This window comes from Canis lupus, chromosome 31 (assembly GCF_048164855.1).
Source record: "Canis lupus baileyi chromosome 31, mCanLup2.hap1, whole genome shotgun sequence".
NCBI classification, from domain to species: Eukaryota; Metazoa; Chordata; class Mammalia; order Carnivora; family Canidae; genus Canis; species Canis lupus.
Window position 1 is genome coordinate 23,949,070 of NC_132868.1, and position 20,804 is coordinate 23,969,873.

A 20,804-nucleotide genomic window follows, 5' to 3' on the forward strand; every position below is an offset into this window, starting at 1 on the left:
AGAACCAAAAACAAACATAAAACCAACAAACCCCAGTGTATCTACAGGCAGAAATTATGCCTTTAAATCTTAACAGTCATCTTTGCTTATATTGTATTCTTACAGAACAAAGAACAATCTTGTAAAATACCCTTGATTCTACGGATCTCAAGCACCTGGTCATAGATCTTGAAAACCTGATTAATTATCCTTTCCCTCTCTCTTGATTATACCATCTTGAGTCTTGACAGATGAACTCCTTTCTTTATAACACTGTTGTTCTCTTCATTTAGATTGCCTCTACTGGGTAGCAAATCCTCCTGCCATATGCTACTCTCTAATTTAGACCCCACCCCCAGAGAATGATTGCCTTAGAGGAGCCAGTCCCAAAGTCAGGCCAATTCTACTGGCTCATTCTACCTGACAGTACCTTTGCCTTTCTTTCTGGTGATGAATACTAAGATCCCAATGCTGGCACATCTTAAAAGTCAGTTAAAACTGAGTCACAAAGATATGATGAGGTTCGGGTGAAATTGTGTATAGGTCTCATTTTTATAGTAGATGCTCAGTAAATGGATGTTGGATCCATACAAGTGATCTTTATTTATTTTTCTTTGGATTTTATTTATTTGAGAGAGAGAGAGAGAGAGAGAGAGAGAGAGCAAACATGAATGGGGGAGGGGCAGGTGGAGAAACAGATGTGGAACTTGATCCCAGGATCATGACCTGAGCCTAAGGCAGATGCTCAACCGACTGAGCCACCCAGACCCCTGTAAAAGTCTTCTTTAACTATAGTTCTATGTTTGTAGGGAAATATGAAGTGAAAAATTGCTATAATTTGATCATTCTATCATGTTTGTTATATATATTTATATAAATATAAATATTTATTGTAGAGAAATGAGAAAATCTAGATAAGCAAACCACTTTCTCCATTAAAATAATTTGAAATACATCCATCAGAGGAAATTTGTGACTATTTTTGGCTATAAATTTTGATGTAACTTATTCAAGCCTTTTTCTAATAAAAAGTACATACAAAATGAGTCCCTACTGTTTATTAGTTAGCTTCTTATCTTTTAAAAATGTATCATGAGGGACGCCTTGGTGGCTTAGCGGTTACGCATCTGCCTTTGACTCATGGCATGATCCCGGAGTCCCAGGATCAAGTCCCATGTCTGGCTTCCTGCGGGAAGCCTGCTTCTCCCTCTGCCTGTGTCTCTGCCTCTCTCTTTCTCTCTCTCTCTCTGTCTCTCATGAATGAATAAATAAAAAATCTTTAAAAAATGTATCATGAATATCTCTTCATGTTGATAAAAATAAATATGCTAATTTGTTTATTGAGTTCTATGTCATAATAATCATTCTATCCTTTCTTTCTTTCTGCCTGTCTTTAGGGAAAATGGTGACTCAGGCTTGTTATGATAAACAAAATCTTATGAAAGAATGGTTAGGAAAATGACTAAACCAACTTTGGCTTTGTTGAGACTTGTTTGTTGGAAGGAAAAACTAAATGTTATTTGCCCTTGCTCAAATAAAAGTAGGTGTGGGTAGACGAAACCTGCAAATGTTCTGTTAACTGAGTCAGAATTGGGACAAAGGTTCAAAGCAAATTTAATATTCTGAGAAAACTAGAGGCATACAGAGAATGTTTCACTTCACCCAACACTGCTGATACTCTTCTATATGGAAGCATGACAGTGTGGTAGAGATGGACGGAGCAGTAAATGCGCCTTCCAGGAAACCTGGCTTCCAAATCTAGGACTGTGCTTGTACTTACATAACTTTGGGAGGGTCTGTTTCCCTTTTGAGAAATCTCTTAGAGATATTCTATCTTTGCTATTTTATAAACTTTTCAGATTAAGTGGAAAGATAGATAAGTTTTTAAAAAACAAAACACATAGAGAGTCATGTGGAGATCTTGCTTGTTTGGTTGTATTTATTTTGTCCCAAAGTTCCTCCTTTAAGTAGAAGAAAGAATAACTATGAAATTTTCTGTATGCTGTATCTTAAGCTATTTGCTTTTGAACATGCTAGTTAATTTAAAAGGATTAATTTGACTGATTATTTTGAAACCTAATTTTAATGAATGATTTTAGTGTCAAACACCTTGGTTAACACCACTACCAAGTTAATATCAATCATTACCTCTCTTGGTAAAAGTTTAGGGCTGCTAGATCTGACTGTTCAAGTTGTGCCCTACTATCTGCAGGGATATAATCACAAAGACTATGATATGAACGCTAAGCAAGGTTTATGTAATGTGCAATCTGCATACACTTCTGTTGTGACCATGAGAATTCTCATACAGGCAATCAGCTAGATATGAATAAGCTATATATGGGAGGGTAACCTTTGCCCATGAGAATTTCCTTAATACAGCCTCTGACACTATTAGCGACTCTTCTATTCTATCCCTCCAAACTAGCCAATTTGCAGGTTCAATACCACTCCAGGCTTTGAGATGAAGTGTTTCTCCATTACAAAGAAAGCTTATAAATCATAAGCTAATAGTTCAGGCAGAGAGAATTGAGTCAGACTCTTTGATGTTCTCCGTTTGCCTGCTAATACCTGTTCTTGAAGCTACGCTCATGCCTTGTTCCTTAATACCTGAATTACTAGCTAGTTTTCTTCTTCTAATAGAAAGTAAATTCTGTGAAGGTAGGCAGTCTTGCCTGCTATTTTCACTGACATAATTCTAGACCAGAGCAAAGCCTCAAATTCAGTAGGTGCAAAAGAAGTAATTATTGATTTGTTGATTACTGAATAGAGCACTCTTCAATTCTGTCCAGTTCAACTGGCAGCAGGGTTTTGCTTACTCCTGAACCCTGGTTTGAGGTCAGGCACCCAGACATCTGCCCTAAACCTTCCGCCATTTTCCTTTGTTGTCTATGTTGCCAACTTCCAGACTCTCTGACCCTGGAGCCCACAGGCCTGCTGCCCTAGGTAGTTGAACATCCCCCTGGCTGGGCTGTTGCCTATGGTCACCATAGTCTTTTGTTTCTGTATGCTACCTCCTGAGCTGTTTGCCCTGACCTCTCAGAGGCTTAGTTTGGCTCTGAGCACCTGCTCTAGTGTGAAATACATCCATCTCATCTCTAGGTCCCAGGCCCTACATCTCAGGCTTCCTCAGTTCCCAGGTAGCCCATAGCCTAACAGTGCTTATTGTACTTGAAGCCTGTTAATGAAAGATTTTGCATTTGGACAGCATTTGGAGATTTTTTTTTCATTTTGAACCCAAAGAATTGAAAAGCTTTATAAAAACAGGCAGGGCTCATTGTCAGCTGAAGGGCTCATCCTCAGATCCTTGCAGGATGGGTATCAAGCTCCTTCATGTTCCCTACACCTGGAGCAACTTACTAACATTCTCTGAATCTGTTTCCTCAAAAGCAAAGTGGAATTAAAGAGCAAGAGTTTGTGGAAGTGCATTTAATATGGCCCTTGGCATGTAACAATTATCTGCAAATTAGCTTTCCTCCATTGCTTTCCTTCAAGGGAAACAGAAAGGCTGGGATTGGCAAAGGTCTGCCTTGGGGATCAAGGTCTACCCAACCTGTACCTGATGGCTTGCCAGGGCCTGCCTCCTGCCCCATCCTGCCAGCTCCTACTTCTGATTATTAGCATTGGCCTTCTTACCACTAGTGCTTCTACCCTCACCTCAGACCTTACTGTGTGTGCTGATATCTGCTGGAATCTCAAAATGTAACCCTTGGTTTGTTCCATCCTCTCATCCCTGACATTATCAGCCCAACTCTTTCTATTTCTTAGTGTTCTCTCCTTGGCATCTGGAGGGATTAGGAAATCCAACTTAAAATAAGATTTTTAAGAAGCTGAGAGATCCCTGATTTTCCTCCCCATGCTTTGAAAATGAAAGTAGTGAAATACTTTTTCCTAAAATAATGATTGTATGTCTGAGTTGGGGCTAACACCTGGGTTTTTGAGAGACTTTATGCATCTTGTTCCTTATTCCTCATCCATAACCTACCTCTATTTCTAGAAGGTCACTGAGCCTATTAGCCGGCAAATTCTCACTTCATAGTTACGATAAAAGAAACATTTTAAGAATTATTCCATTAAGCATATGGGCTTAAGAACGTGTTGTATTTTTAGGAGTGACTTATTTAGGAAAAAGAAATGCAGTCCCCAATTCCTAATCCGCTTGACAAGCTTAAGGAGAGAAATGTTGACCTTATTCTGTTTTTCAGCATAAAGTTCTAAGGAAGACTCTCCTTTTCTGAACTTCCTAAGTGTGGGGAGTAGATAGGCTTCAAATATAGCTGTAATGCCTGGTATTTAACTACTTTACATTGCCCTAAAGCTATTTTGCTCAGAGTGGATTGTGAATCCCTAGAAAACAGATTCTTAGTCACCTTTGATTATTTAATATCTAGTACAGTGCTCAGGCAACATGTTTTCTTTTCTTTTCTTTTTTTTAATTTTTATTTATTTATGATAGTCACAGAGAGAGAGAGAGAGAGAGGCAGAGACATAGGCAGAGGGAGAAGCAGGCTCCATGCACCGAGAGCCCGACGTGGGATTCGATCCCGGGTCTCCAGGATCGCGCCCTGGGCCAAAGGCAGGCGCCAAACCGCTGCGCCACCCAGGGATCACTTATGAATAAATTCTTCAGCACCAAGAAGCGATATAGAAAATATGTTCCTTGTTCTTCAGAATCAATCCATGACATAGAACATACATGACAATCCATAATGCTCCCATACATTAAAACTATAAGACAGGCATAATATTTCCTCGGTAGTCTGGTACAGGATTTGAGAGATCCTTAAACATTTCTCCAGGAATTAGGAACTTGCTAGGAAACCCCTGACTGCCTCCTTTCTTTTCTTTTTGTAAGAAGAAACTTCTCAGGGGCTGTCTCAGATGCTTATCTTCCCTTATGGATGATAAAAGTTAAGAGGAAGGATTTTAGGCAGCAGAAGTGAATCTTCTTAGGATGTATCTCATAGAATCATGGAACGCAGACATAGGAAGGTTTTAGAGAGATCAAAAAGCAAGTAAAAATCTCCAGATACCAAAACTCTAGTCTGGTCTACCATACGAGGGGTGGGGCCCTGAATCACTTGGAGCAGCAAAATTTCTCTATTTTCCCTCCAACATTGAAAATAGCTTTTTCTTCTTCTTCTTTTATTTTTTCTTTCTTTCTTTCTTTCTTTCTTTCTTTCTTTCTTTCTTTCTTTCTTTCTTTCTTTTTGTAGTTTCTACTTTGGCAGAGTTAGAGATCTTTAATGTGTACAAGGCCAAATGTGTAAATTATCAATGAGTATTATGAATTGCTTTAGCTCAGATAAAGTTGGCAGCTTATGGAGGATGCCATCTAAAGGAGTGGCAAACCGACTGTTTACTTCCCTCTCTTCCTGACCTTTCTAACACTGTGAAACACTCCATTCTTCATTCACTCTACAGGACTGGATGCGTTTTTGGCCATCTGTTTGGAAAACAATCCTCTTGTGGTTGAACCTAATACGTGCAGCACATGAAGTTCTGCATGTAAGATCTGTGAATTCACTCCCACATTCAGATACTAACTATCTAGCTAGATCCAGGCATATCACTTACTAGACTTAATTTTTCAGTTGATACTCACTTATTTAAAAAACAAACAAAAAATAAATAAAAACCAAAAAGTAATACCAGTTGTTAAACAGAAAAGTCTTTTTTTGTTTAAAGGCAATAGCTAGAAGAACTTTTTAAAAAAATTACATATATGCTGAGTTCTAATACTATATTTGCTTTAATTTTAAGCATCATTACTAGGAATATTAGCAAAGATAAATTAGGTCTATCTTAGCATTTGACATCTTCAAATTGAGTGTAGCAGAGTAGGATATAGTTAAATAAATTTCGAGAGCATTAGATTTATAGGTCTTTGGACTATATATATTTATAAAAGAGGGGCATATGCTTAAAAACCTTCAAAGATATCATATGTCTTATTGTGAAGGACTGTATTTGTTTCTTTCCTTCCTACACTAACCCTTGTCATTTTTATATATTCAGAAAGGATGCTCAAACTCCAGGTAGTGAGATGCATTTTAGGATAAATGATAAGTCCTACCTTTGCCTTCCACATACAGTTCCTGAAGGTCAAATAAGTAGTGTTTGCTTAATAACTTACAGCATTTTTGCAAATGTTAACTGACCAAGGGGATTTAGGCTGTTTCATTTTGTTTTACGGACTTGGCATTTAATTTGCTTCAACTCCTGGGCTCTTGGGAATGTCAGAGCTATGAGCGTAGCCTCATTATAGATCTGAGTTGGGTTCTACTAGAGAAAGCCATTGACCATTGCAAAGCTCAGCTGAAAGACCCACATGGTGGGAGAGAGGGAATGTTTTAGACATAAATGTGACTCATAAAGGAAGAAACTAGGGGTGTGTGTGTGTGTGTGTGTGTGTGTGTGTGCTGGAGCCCATTACATTTGAGAGAATTAGATATTTCTGGCCAAAGAAGATGGCAGATGGTTGAAAGAATAAAGAATGATGGCACTACTTAAGATTATAGACATAAATTGATCCAGGTGTTCTTTTGTGCATTTGTTCATTCATCATTTATGTGATGTGTGCAGTGTATACAGTTGATTCCAATTTATTTATTTCAAGAGTCTTTCTTCTACCCAACAAAGTATTTGTGGATTAATTCAAAATGAGTACTCAATAGGTTTTCCATTTCTAGAAGTATTAGCTTTTCTAATTTAATGTTATCTTCCTCTGGTCACCTGCCTTCTCTAATCCTTGTCCATTTCTTCTTCCCTGCTCACCCTCCTCCTCTCCTTCCTCCTCCCTTTATTCCTCCCTTCCTCCTTCCCTCCCTTCCCTCCTCCTCCTCCTCCTTCTTCTTTTTCTTCTCCTTCTTCCTTCTCCTTCTCCTCCTTCTCCTTCTCCTTCTCCTTCTCCTTCTCCTTCTCCTTCTCCTTCTCCTTCTCCTTCTCCTTCTCCTTCTCCTTCTCCTTCTCCTTCTCCTTCTCCTTCTTCTTCTTCTTCTTCTTCTTCTTCTTCTTCTTCTTCTTCTTCTTCTTCTTCCTGTTAGTTACCTAGCTTTAAATTTCTCTCTGTTATCCCTGCAACTGGATTTCACATCATCACTTTGGGAATAATAATTCCAGTAACCACCTCTTTAATGTTGTTAAGCATCACATCCATTCCCATGCACTGCTTTTTCCTGACAAGTCCCACTGGAAAGAGCTCGGAATTGAAGGGACATTGGAGTTGGGTGATTGAGGCACAATTTACAAACTAACCCCATCACTGACTTCAGAATAAATTTCTCTGAAAGCGATTACAGATTTATTTATGATGAAGATTATGTCTTTGTCCTAATTATGTTGTACTCCCACATTCTCAAAACTCATCTCTCTTCCTGTTGGGTACACACACACACATGCACACACACACACACTAGTATGGTCCTAGATTTTCGCTTGAGAATCAAAAGCTTTTACATATCAGATCAACTCAAGATTATTAGATGTATTTCTGTGGAATGTTATGTGGGCATAAGGATTTTATTCTGGGAACCTCAGTGATAGGAGAGATTAGAAAATTTAAGAAATATACAATTTTGTTTTAATTCAACAAGTACGAATGGGGTGTGTTGGTGATTATTGAAAGAATCACAGAATTGAAAAGGCTAACTCTGACTTCAGAAGCTCAGAGCTTAATGGGAGAGATGCCCAAACACATAAATGTAGGTCAGGCTAAAAAGTGTTGCAAAAGAACAATAAACAAAAACATCTACAGTGATAATATACAGTTAGAAGATATCAACTTTAACCAAGAGGATCTGAAAAGCTTATCAGAAAATAAAAGAATGAATATGCTTATATTGTAGGCAGAGGAAACAATTTGAGAAAAGAGCTGATGATTTACCAACTTCATTTATTTATACAACTTTGATTAATGACCTAATGCTAGGTGGCATTAGAGAAATAGAAGGCTCATCTCTGCCAATAAGGAGCTCCCAACCATGTTGGGAGGAGACACACAATTACAGTCTGATAACTGATGTCATTGGAAGGGATAGGCTCTGAGGAGTCTAAGGCAGTGATATCCCAGAATCTTCCAAAGATCTTTTAAGAAATTTTGATGCCTGGAAATCACAATCTCTGTAGCTATCTGCCTTTTGATAACAACTCCTCAGGTTGATGGAGACTGTTTGATGATCAAACAGTTTTAAAAGTCCATAACTTATGAAATAATAAAACCTGCATCTAGAAGAAGGAAGAGGAGTCCTTTAAGTGGCAAGGAGAGGGGAAGGGCAGGGATCTTCCAGACAGAGGAAAAGGCCTTGTCCAGATGCCAGAGAATGTTACTTGTTCAAAGGAACTGCATGCATGTTAAGGAGTCATAATAGGTGGATCTAGAGAAGTAGAAAAGGGTCAGATGGGGAAAGTTCTTGCATGCATGCTAAATTCTTTGTATATTCTCTTGATAATAATGGGAGCCTTTAAAAGGGTAGAGGAGTACAATGTGGTAAAGGAGGTACAAAGAAATTCCTGCTAATGCATTTGATCCTCAAGGAAATTTTTTTTTTCAGTGTTTCAACTTGGTGGTTGGAACATTTCACTAAAATGGAAGGTCACAGGATTGTCTTCTTCTAATCATAAGAACTTTCACTTCTAGGCCCCACTTTTGGCTTTATCACTTTTAGCTAGTTTCATCCCTGTAAATCTGTTTGGCTTAATAGAATTTGGTTGATCTTTAGTTGATCTCTGACAAAAAATAAAGTCAAACAAACAAAAACAAAACATTATTCACCAAAGTTTTGATCATCTGTTTAAATCTTCTTATATTTGCAAGAACATTACTCAGTAGTTTGCATTTAATGTATGCCATTAACAAACATAACATGCTCTGATATCCCTGTGTGTTCTAATTAGTGATCTTTGATTATAGAAACAAATAAAAAAAATCATTTTCAAGCATTTGCTGTAGGAAGCTGTGTGTGCAATGCTGCAGGTGGCAAGAGGATGAAGAAGGTGACCTCTATGCCCTTACAAATCTTACAGACATGGTGGAAAGGGAAAAGTGGAAGAGATTTTGGTCTTGTCTCGTTAACAGTTGTGTCACCTTAGGTAAGATACTTTCCTGGAATCTCCTTTTCTTCAACTGTAAAATGACCTGGCTAAACAAGATCATCTCTAAGGTCTCCTTCTGCTTTTAACCATGGGTTGTCAGTGATCTAGTATGAAAAAGTACGGTTCTAATGCAAAGTGGAAGTCTATATCACATAGTGGTATTAGCACCATGTTCTCTGGAGTTGGTCTGATCTGGGATCACAGGTCCATTATTTAGCAGTTGTAAAAATTGGGATAGGTTAAAATATCACTCTAGTCACCTATTTCTTCATCCATAATGTGTGTTTATAATAGCAATGGCCTCTTCTGATCTCTGGGAGAATGAAAATACATGATATTTGAAAAGCAATGAGCTCAGTCTGTGTCATGTAATAAGCCCTCAATAAATGTTTGTAATGATAATAATAATAATTGTTATTATTACTATCATTATATGTCATATATATTATCATTATAAGCCAAGAGTTAATATTAATTCAAAGGAGAGAGTACACACAAATGGGGACCTCACAGTGTATTCATGAGAAGATAGCATTTGAGAAGTTCCTTAAAGATGAAGATGATTTCAGTGGGTTGGTTTGGGAGAGAGGGAAAAGGCCTGAGTGGCAGGGGAAGGTCTTTCTAAAGGAGGGTGGAACTTTACAATGTTTCTATACAAAGTTTCTACGTATGTATGAAACAGGATACAATGTACAATAGAACCTTCCACCTTTCATGAGTGATGTCACTCAATTTCCCTGCTACCCTGAGGGCAGATTGGTTGAAACTATTTCACTGATAAATTCAAATGAGTAACGTGACTTGCTTCATAGTTTCAGTAGAGAGCTTATGCAGTACCAAGATGATAATCCAAATATTATGAGTGCCAGACCTGAATTGTACCCTATTCAATATTACATTGATCTAACATCTGAATCCCGCCTTAGGATTTTATGGAGTCAGGATTTTGGATAGATACCAGGTGGAGTAGAAGCATCCCTGAATATTTGCCAGCTGTGAGTAGGCCTTAATCTCCTCGGAAGGACTTCCATTTCCCTGACTCATCTCCGTTGGCTTTCATAGTTTCCATTGGACACTTGCCTGTGTTCCACTTTGATTGTCTGAGATCCAAACTCTGATTCTGCACCTTTCTGGTTCTGTCAGTTTGGTTAAGTCATTTGACACATGGTCCTCGTTTTCCTCATCTGCAAAATGGTGATACAACGCCTTTCTCATTACATCTTAAATACAAAATGAAATAATGTGAGTGAAAATGGTCATGAACTCCAGTTAAATATAACTAAGTTAAGTCGATACAGAGTTCTTTCCATTAATTCTTTAAAAACTGGTATATAGATAAACCTTTTATTAATTTGAAGCATAGGTAAAGAAATTTACTTAATTTTGTTTTGTATCTCAGTTACATAAATTGACTATCTACAATGATCGAATTTACTGGACAATTATTAAAGCTCCTCATTATCATAAAAGCTAAGGAAATCTAAAGTGCAAAGGGACTGAACCAAATATATGGAATTCTAATATCTCCTATTAAAATGACCTGCCTTTTAAATGTAAAATATATTCTAAATAAACTATACTATGACCAGGTCACTGTGGAAGGATCTATTTAGAATGTGCACAGTAAACTTGTATCTTTTTCTGAAAGTTAGTAAATATCTGTTAAGAGTCTAAATGTTAGTGAATATTCTTCCCCCACTGGAATATTTTGTTATATGATGAGTTTCCAACACGATGCCTTCACGTGGAACTCATTTATTACTCTATTCATTCACTCAACATATATTTATTGAACCCTGGAATTCAATAAAAGTAGGTACAATTTATATTTCCAGGAAGCTTATATTCTTGAACAAACAACCCCAACATGTGAGATTGTAGAATACAGTACTCAGCATTGTCATACATTTATTTATTTTTTAATATTTATTTATTTATTTATTTATTTATTTATTTATTTATTTGATAGAGAAAGCATGAGCAGGGGAAGGAACAGAGGGAGAAAAACAAGCAGATTCTGCACTGAGTGTGGAGCCCGATGTGGGGCTGAAACTCATGACCCTAAAATCATGATCTGAGCCAAAACCAAGAGTCTGATTCTTAACCAACTGAGCCACCCAGGCACCCTACATTTTGAGCATCTAAAGCATAGGCAAAAAACAAACAAACAAACAAACAAACAAAAAATATCTGCCCCATTTGCTTATAGGATGGTTGTCACAAACTCATTCCTCAATAATGTGATGCACCTTTGGGCTTTTGTTCTCTTGATAGTAACACTATTTTTCCATCTTTGAGCTCAGCGAATTCTTGTTGTTTGAGTACTAAATCAACAATGCTCTCTTCCATAAAGAATTAGTAATGATTGCCTAGAGATATTAATCACTCCATCATTCATGCTCGTAAAACATTTTTCAGAAACATATATTTCAACACAAGATCCTGCGATCAATCTATCATCTTCTTCTCTTTATTTTCCCATTTGACTGCAAATTTCTTGAATGATGTTTTATTGATGTTTGGATATCAAGCCTAATCTTATGCCTAACACCCACTATCTACTGGAGAGTTTTGTTCTGTTAAACATCATCTGGAGACATCAAACTTACATATAGAAAACTTGAAACAATGACATGCTAAACTATGTGGCTATTGATTACAAGTCCAATGGACAGAGAGGAGAGTGAGCTAACCATATCAAGTCAGGCTTCATAAAGCTAATGATTATTAAAATTATAATAAATGGAAGGAAAAATAAAAAGCATCCCAGCCAGAAGAAAGAGCATAACCATATATTCAGAGACAGAAATAGCCAGAGGTTAAGAAAAAAACTTCTATAATGACTAGACTGGGAGTTGCATTGATAAGAACTGAGCAAGCAAAGTAGGGGTAATATAAATTGTTGTCTTATGAGAAGTATATTAGTAGTCAGGGTTCTATAGAGAAACAGAACTAATAGGATGGGGGGGTTTATATATATATATATATATATATATATATATATATATATATATATATATATATATATATATATAGTTAAGATGGAGACCCAGAAGAATTGGTCCAAAGTCTGCAAGTCTGAGAACCAATGATACAGTTCTCATCTGAAGGTTGGCAGTCTCCAGACCTAAGAAGAGCAAATGTTTCAGTTTAAGTCTGAGGGGAAGAGAAAAGCGAAGGTCTCAGTTCAGAGGCAGTCTGATGGAAAAATTCTGTCTTTCTGGGAGGAAGTTTAGCTTTGTTCTATTCAGGCCTTCAGAGGATTGAATGAGACCCACCCACATTAAGGAGGACAATCTACTTAGTAAACTGCTTTAAATGTTAACCTCATTCCAATTATCCTCACAGAGGCACCCAGAATAATGTTTTCCTAAACCTCTTGCGCACCTGTGACCCACTCAAGTTGATAACATAAAGTTAACCATCACAAGATGTACAGAGAAAATATTAGGAAAGAAAAGTTTTGTTCCATGTTATTAATAACAGGTTTTCTGAAAAAGGCATCCTGAAGGATACATAGGTTTGGGGTTAGTGGAATGGGGGCTTTAGTGGGGATCATTCCTGGAGACAAAGCAATATGAGCAAAGATACAAGTTAGGAAAGGTCAGGGTACTTGTGGTTCCAGAAATGGTTCACTCACATGAAGCATAGGATATGGAGAGGGAATAGCAAAATGCTCCCACCATACTTCGCTCCTCCGCCCTGCCCCGAGCAATCCTCCAGGGTGCTGGAGGACATTGTGTTATATCTATTTCTAACTAATAAAACATTCCTGTGGCTTGATTGGTTACCAAAACACTTAGGTCTCCATGTTCTCTATGAAAGAGAAAAACTATTACAACTCAGGGTTATTCTAGGGATAGAGGGGTTGAAAAACAAAAATCAAGTCATTTGCATTTCTGTTCTCTGTTCACTTCATACTGTTTCTCCAGCACAAGGCTGACTGTGAAAATAATACTGGACATAAAAAAGTATAGACAAATTATGGAGATTAAAAAAAGAACGAGGGGTCAACCCAGGTGGCTCGACGTTTTAGCGCCGCCTGCAGCCCAGGGCCTGATCCTGGAGACCCTGGATCGAGTCCCACGTTGGGCTCCCTGCATGGAGCCTGCTTCTCCCTCTGCCTGTGTCTCTGCCTCTTTCTCTCTCTCTCTCTCTGTCTCTATGAATTAAAAAAAAAAAATCTAAAAAAAGAACAAGGCTGATGAATTTGTTTCTAAATCAGTAGGGTTTTAAGTCACATGCCAAGGAATCAGAGGGCCAAGCAAGCTTGGAGTTGTTTCTCCTTGGTGGGCAGAAGGAAACTGGTTTACAAATGAACAATACAAGTTGGGGTTCCAGGGACCATAGTTGAGCAGGATGGAGGAGAGATTATTCAGACAGGCCGGGAGGGGGGAGTACAAGCCAGGTCCTAGGGACAACCAAATGTAAAAACTAGGGCATCTGGTCACTTTGCAAGTTCAAGGGATCAGTAGTGGGATTTAAATGACAGATAAAGTCCAAAAGCCATTGGACTGAATCCATTGGACTGAATCCAAAAGCCATTGGAAGACGAAGCACAGGTACTGGGTGATGTAGGGCAAAGAGCAAGGGAAAAAGTGAAGGTAATTTCCTAAAATATAATTAATTGACTAGGCATTGTTTATATATGCTTCCCCAGACCTAGTTGGTGGTCACTGTGGTTTAAAGGCCAAAGGATAGGGCAGATAGGATTTAAGTTTCCAGGTAGCAGTAAAAAGGGATGTTCTCTGATCTCCCTGCTAATTGGTCACTCTTTCTTTCTCGTCTAAAACTTTCATTGACTCAATAAACAGTAAATTAATCCATGCTCCTCAATCTGGAATTGAATATGTTCCACAATGTGACTATAATCTGCCCCTCCAGCTTCATTTTTCTCTCTTGTCCTAAACATATACTGAACTATGAATATAGCAGAGCGCTGGCTATTTCTTCATCTTATACCTTTTCTTCTACCTCTAGACCCTTGATAACATTGTATTATCACTGATGTCATTTAGCACCAGTGTATCGAACGAAATTGAAGCTAGCAATCCGCTGTCTTGATAGGAACTTTCTTTATGCAATTGTCCCTCCAGAATGTTGAACAAAGGCTATATTAATTGAGCCCAGTGGATTGTAAATGTGGGCACAAGGGCAGTGATAAGGACACAGCCTGACAGTTTATAAAAGCATCTCCTACAGTTCCCTGACAATGTCAGTGTTTCCTTGCCCAGCACAGGTTAAGGGCACACTGCACAGTCGCCATTCACACAGCCATTGCAATTTAAAAAGAGGAGCTGAGACTGATTCTGTAAGTGAACACTTATATATGTGCTGATAAAGCAAGACGGAAATAAAAAATGGTGAGAAAACATTAGTAATAGCAAATTGAATGTGTTTGAGTGAGTTGAAAAAAAGTTCACCTTGTGAGATTCACATAATATCAATTTGATACTGAACATAAGGATGTATATGGAGGGGTGTGGGCCATTCAAGACAAGAGTTTCATGTTGGGATGGCTTTTGTGAGTGATGTGTTAAGTTCAGAGGGAGTAAAATGCTAACCTTTGACACCAGGTTTATTCCAGCATGGTTCACCCAAAGCACTCTTGGAAGCTGAATTGCACTGTACCATGATGGAAGTCTTGTTTTTCTAGGTGAAATAAGTTACAGAATGAGTAGTGATGTATGCATTGCTGCTGAACTGAGGTGTGAATTTTGATGAATGATTCACTGTGTCACCTCTGAGACTTGGCTTAAGTAAGACTCACATTCTATGTAAGGTAAGAGATAAATCAAGAACATAAAATTTCCAGGACTTCATGCCCTCCCAAGAATTCTCCAAATTGGAAAGTTCAAGTATCCCATCATAAACTGATGCATGAACTCTATACAGTGGTAATCCCTCCTCGATTTGAATATCTCCAATGTCAGGAAACCTACCAGACCAGACCACTTTCCTTCAGTGAGTTTTAATTGTTGTAATTTTTGCCCTCAATCAAATATAATCCTGCCTTTCTATGCAGGATATATATATATATATATATATATATATATATATATATATATATATATATATATTTAGTTATGTTCTCTGAAGCCTCCTGGAAAGATCATCATTTCTTTCTCACGTGGAAATCTTCCTATTATTATTTTTTAATATATTTTCAAAAATTTTTTAAGATTTATTTATTTATTCATGATAGATGTAGAGAGAGAAAGAGAGGCACAGGCACAGGAGGAGAGAGAAGCAGGCTCCATGCCGGGAGCCTGACGTGGGACTCGATCCCGGGACTCCAGGATCATGCCCTGGGCCAAAGGCAGGTGCCAAACCGCTGAGCCACCCAGGGATCCCCTCCTCCTATTATTTAAAGCCCACTATCATGTTTGCTGTCTCCTTTATTTAGATTTAAAATGCCCTCTTCATCCTAATGCTCTGCAGGCATACCTACTAGGAGATGCTTACCAACTTCCTCACAAACTTCACTAACTAGAAGCTTCTCCTCTAGAAGAGGGCTCCAGTTTACTTTAAAAGGTGGTATCCAGAAGTAAACACAACAAATCCAAGCATGATCTAGCCAGGATAAATACTAGAAATCAGCCTAATATCACATAAGGCTGTATACTAGCTTTTTCAATTGTAGTCTCAGTTTCAGCTGAGGTCACTAGACAATAAGGACCACATTCCACGATGAGAAGAGAGACCCCAGGCAGAAGTTGCAAAAGAGGTGTCTTAGAACCTGTTTCACGACTCGTAGTGGCCCAGGTATCTCAGCCCTGCCTCCTCACCGCCCCCCCACCCCAACTCCCAGCACCATACCCAGTGAATGGCAAGAAGGGAGATAAATTATTAGGAGATATTTATGGAGACAGCCAGCGGTATGTATTAAGTCCCACTTCCCTGTCACCACGGAGAAGGGTGAGCGTTCCCACACCTCACTCTAAGCCTAGGGAAAGGGCATTCGTCTCATCTACTCTGAAATCATAATTCATTGATTGTTTCTTACTTCCCAGGCACTGTATTAAGACCTTGAAAAATGTTATTTATTCCTCACAGCCATCTTAGGCAGAATTCATAATTCTCATTTTATTGAGCAAGCAATTAAGTAGCTTGCCCAGGAACTCACATGTGTTAAGTAGCTTAGCCTGAACTCGGGTTTGCCTGACTCTGAGGTCTAAGCTTTTAACCACCGACGTCTTTTGCTATTCCTTGTAGTTGTCATGGCCTTTGGCAGCAACAACTGGTCTAGGTTTTTCCAGTGGGTACTGGGCAATTAAAAAGGAATGAGGAAATCATTCATAAGCTGTGGTATAAATCAACTATTCGTCTAAGGACTTGTGTCATTATAAAGAGCATAGCTAGAAGGAACAGTTTGTGACACTAACAGGAACAACAGAGTTAAGAGGAAAACATGTTGCTGGCTTTCTCAACCCAACGCAGAGCTGCTTCCACCTACAGGCCAACGGGACAAATGCAGTCTTTCCCTTGGTACAATGAGCTCCTTTCACAGACGGGCTGCCCGGCTGCAAGGCAGGGGAGGCCCTCACCTCACCAGGTGGCTCTAAAGCTTCAACCAGCAGAAGTGTGGGCCCAGGGGGACCCAGACTATGGATGAATGCACCAAAATACCCTAGGGCTCCTGCAAAACTGAGAGCTCCGGAGTTGCAAAAATCATAGCATCGCTCCGGCCAGCCCAGCACTGATCCTGGGGGTCCCTGGATGGTTCACAAAGAGCAAGTCCAACCTTACTTCCTCTTCTGTAAAATGTGGGAGCTGGGAGGAGTCAATTAAATTCAGCTTAGATTTGTTAAGACCTACTGGCTGCCAGACAGGATCTTTATCACTCGGGATGCACTGGTGAACAAAACAAAGCTGTCTTCAGGAAGCTCAGATGAGATAATGTGTTTGAAAATATTTTGTCAACACTGCTGTGCCACATGCGTGGCCAGAATTGTCCTTTGTGCTTATACTACATTGGGAAGCCCTGTGTGTTTCTAGCTCATGTGCTGGGCCCTGATTTTGGAAGTGGAACTGTAACTTAAGGCTGAATTCAGAGTTACCTGATGGACTTGTTCCCTTCCCACCATGAGCCTGGCTCTGGGCCACTCCCTGCAGCTTCTCAAAGTCGGGGACTAGGTCTTCCATCTTCCATCTGAGCTGTGTCCCCAGAACCGAGCACAGAACTGAAGTCAGAGTAGGCTGTCCATGAATGTGTGCTGTGCGGAACGGAACCAAACTGGGATTGAGTTGATGAAGTTAATTATTGCAGTCCAGAGCAAAAGGGATATGCCTGTACATCACTGCGAGTGATTCGTGCTGCTTCTACACCCTCCATCCTGGCAGCTGCCTGCACAGTTAAACCTTCCTTAGAAATGCACACACATTCCACCATGAAGTCCTTCCGACTCTGTTAATCAATATGGCTCTTCTTTTCTTAGATCCCCATTCATATTATGGCCTCAGCCCCAGAAAAAAATATTTAAACCTGATTGTCTTAGGTTATTCTCTAAAGGTGTTAAACTTTTGATTCTGGAATGCTCTTATAGTTGCAGGAATAGTACTTCTAGCTTCAACCATATGCAATGTCCAGTATAACTTGGGGAATTAAATAAATTAAGTTACCGTCTATACCTTTCTTGGGGAAGAGTCTCTGATTTCATAAGAGACAAAACATGTTTGTGTTTGCATGTAAAATCATATGTGTGCTCAGGGTTTTCTCCCTCGTTTCATCCTCTCCAGGAAGTCTTGACAGTTGGGGCCGCCTGGGTGGTTCAGTCAGTTAAGCATCTGCCTTCAGCTCAGGTCATGATTCCAGGGTCCTGGGATTGAGCCCTATGAGCTCCCTGCTCAGCAGGGAGTCTGCTTCTCCCTCTGCTTCTGCCCCTGCTCATGCCCTCTCTCTCTCTCTCTCTCTCTCACACACACACACACACACACACACACTCTCTCTCTCTCTCTCTTCTTCTCAAATCAATAAATAAAATCTTAAAAAAAAATCCTGTTACTGGGATCTGGGACCTGATATTGGTACTTATTAGGGAAGTGATAGCACCAAAAATACAATTCTGATATTTCTCTTTGTGATCTATAGTATTTGACTCCGAAAAATCATATTCTGGTTTTAATGTTGATTTTTCTTCTGTCCTTCTGAGTCTCTCAAAGCATGGTCATGTGTTTCAGAATCAGAATTTTATACAAGACATTTATAACATGTTAACACCTGGTCCCCATGCCCAGTTTCTTGAACTCAAATCTTTGAGGATGGAACTCCTACTTCTGCACTTATAAGAAATGGCTTTAGAGATTCCAGTGTGCACTGAAGTTTGAGAACCATTGCCCTGGGTGTGCTCCTAGCAGGAATAGTCATTGGGAAAAGTCCCTGGGTGGAAAGCTCACTGCTAAGTCCGGGACTTTTCCTGTAATGGGTTATGTGCTTTTGGAATGGGTTTCCTCTCCCAGATCAATAGAGCGTGAACATTTTAGATTTTAGGGCACAGGGAAAGATTTGTGACTCACCAAAGTAGCATGTGTGCATTGTGGCTGCCTTTCACCATAGATAATTCCATTCTTTCAATGAGCGCTTTAAAAAACAAACATTATTTTTCCCAATTGTCAAGTAAAATAAGTCAATAAAATAAGTAAAATTAAAAGCATCTCTAATGCACCTTACAAATTAATGATAACTACCTTAACAAATATATATAAAACAAATATATATTTAAATTATATTATATAATATATATACAAAACAAATATATATGTGTGTATATATATATATATTTATATATATAAAACATATATATCCTAACCTTGTTTATGGTGACAACTAGGTTTATATTCCACATATGGTTTTATATCTTTACGTTTCAGGTCACTTTTCAATTTACACTTTATATATTTGAATACAAATGAGTTAAGATGAGAAAATACAAACTTTAGTCATAAAAGCTTATTATTTTAATATATCCTCCAAGGACATTGTATCAATACTGATTTTAGCCTTTTACCTGAAATAGTATAACCCAATTATTTTTAAGTTGGGAAAAGAAAGTAATCCTTCCTTGAGCTATTCCTAAAATAACTCTCTGCTGATTTTTCCCAAAGTAATGACCTATTTGTAATTCTTCTTCTGTTCCTCACCAACTCCTTCTCTCTCTCTCTCGGATTAAGAACCATATAAAATAGTTTTCATTATTATCACTTCAATTTTGGGTGTTAGTTTAGAGGAGTCTGGTGATGATAAAATGGGCACCTGTATGCTTTTGCAAGTATTTATACTCAATAAGACTATGCACTCAGATATAGGTAAAACTCCAGTTGCTGCTGCTGTATCAAAAACTTTTTTTTTTTAATCCTTTCTCCTAGGGACGCCTGGATGGCTCAGTGGTTGAACATCTGCCTTCAGCTCAGGTCATGATCCTGGGGTCCCGGGATCGAGTCCTGCATGGGGCTCCCTGCATGGAGCCTGCTTCTCCCTCTGCTTATGTCTCTGCCTCACCCTGTGTGTCTCTCATGAATAAGTAAATAAAATCTTTTTAAAAAATATTTTTTTCTAATATAAGCAGGTGGATTTTTTTTGAAATATATTCATTCAGTGGTCCATGGGAGAAAAATAATCCTATAGAGAATTCTTGGTCATGCTAATGTTTACCATTCAGCTACTTTTGTCAACTACTCTTCTAAATGATATACAGACACAATGTCAATTCTCACAAACAGCTCATGAAGATGGCATTAGTACCTCTAGTTTTACAGAGAGCAAAGCGCAGGTGCCCTCAGCCCCTCAGCTTCAGAGCCAGGCTTTCCACGCAGAGGTGAGTGGATGTGAATGCGGGTGGCTTCCCACTCTGCAGTGCCCAAAGGTCAGGAGCTGGGCTCCACCTGGGGCCAGGTACTGGAACCCCTTCAAGGGGCCGTCCTGTCCAGCACTGTGGAATGCAAACTCCCTGGAGCTACCACTTATTTAGCATAGTTGCACCAGTGGCCTGTCTGTCTAAGGTAGTCAACGCATATTAAAATGGTCCTCATAATAAAATAGCACGCAGTCAACCGTGTAGCCTCCTTACCGAGGAGGGAGGAGAATAACTCACTTTCCCTGGAGGGCTTGAGAAAGATCAGTTTACAGGCGTCAGCATGGGGTGTGACCCTTCTTCCTTCTCCCCATCTTGGCATTGCCACGTGCCCCAGGTGACCATCATCTCCCATCAGCCCTCAGTCTGGGCAGAACATGTTACCAGGGCTCCTTTTCTCCCCCACCCAGAACACACTCAGCCCTTTCTCTGCCCTGGCTTCTGATTGGAGGCTGGGTGCTTTGGATAATGACCTCCAGGACCCCTCCGAGGGTTACAGCCTGTTCGCATTACTCTCACTACAACTTAAGACGTCTGCAGTGGGGTGGGAGGAAAAGTAAAAGCCTGGTGTTTTCACATCCCCAGGTACCAGCAGCTCAGAAGACGGACAGCGTTCCAGCTACCTGAGGGGGCCCAGGGCTGACAGCTGCCCATGTGTCCCTTCCAGACAGGCTGCTCGCCAACATGAGAGGTCTTCTCCAGTACACCGCCTGCTTCTTTGCCTTTTTCTCTACTGGGTTCTTGGTCGTGGCCACCTGGACAGACTGTTGGATGGTGAATGCTGACGATTCCCTGGAGGTAAGAAGTCAACGCCTTCTTTCTCTGACCCAAGGCTGTGCAAAGTTTCTCTTAGTCCCACTGTCTCAGGAAATTTTATCAGGA

The 20,804-nt window shown here is 39.4% G+C and overlaps 1 protein-coding gene across 2 annotated transcripts in view; it reads left to right on the forward strand.

The window, feature by feature from the left end:
• The window catches only part of CLDN16 (claudin 16), a 74,181-nt gene that overhangs the window by 32,063 nt on the left and 21,314 nt on the right, over nt 1–20,804 (forward strand). The window contains exon 2 of one of the 2 annotated variants that reach the window (XM_072807835.1): nt 20,508–20,720. In XM_072807835.1, coding sequence (XP_072663936.1) covers nt 20,607–20,720 — 114 coding nt within the window. In that variant the 5' untranslated portion in view covers nt 20,508–20,606. Of the gene's footprint in view, nt 1–20,254; nt 20,721–20,804 lie in introns of those variants that run through there. The other variant, XM_072807836.1, reaches the window with a different exon arrangement.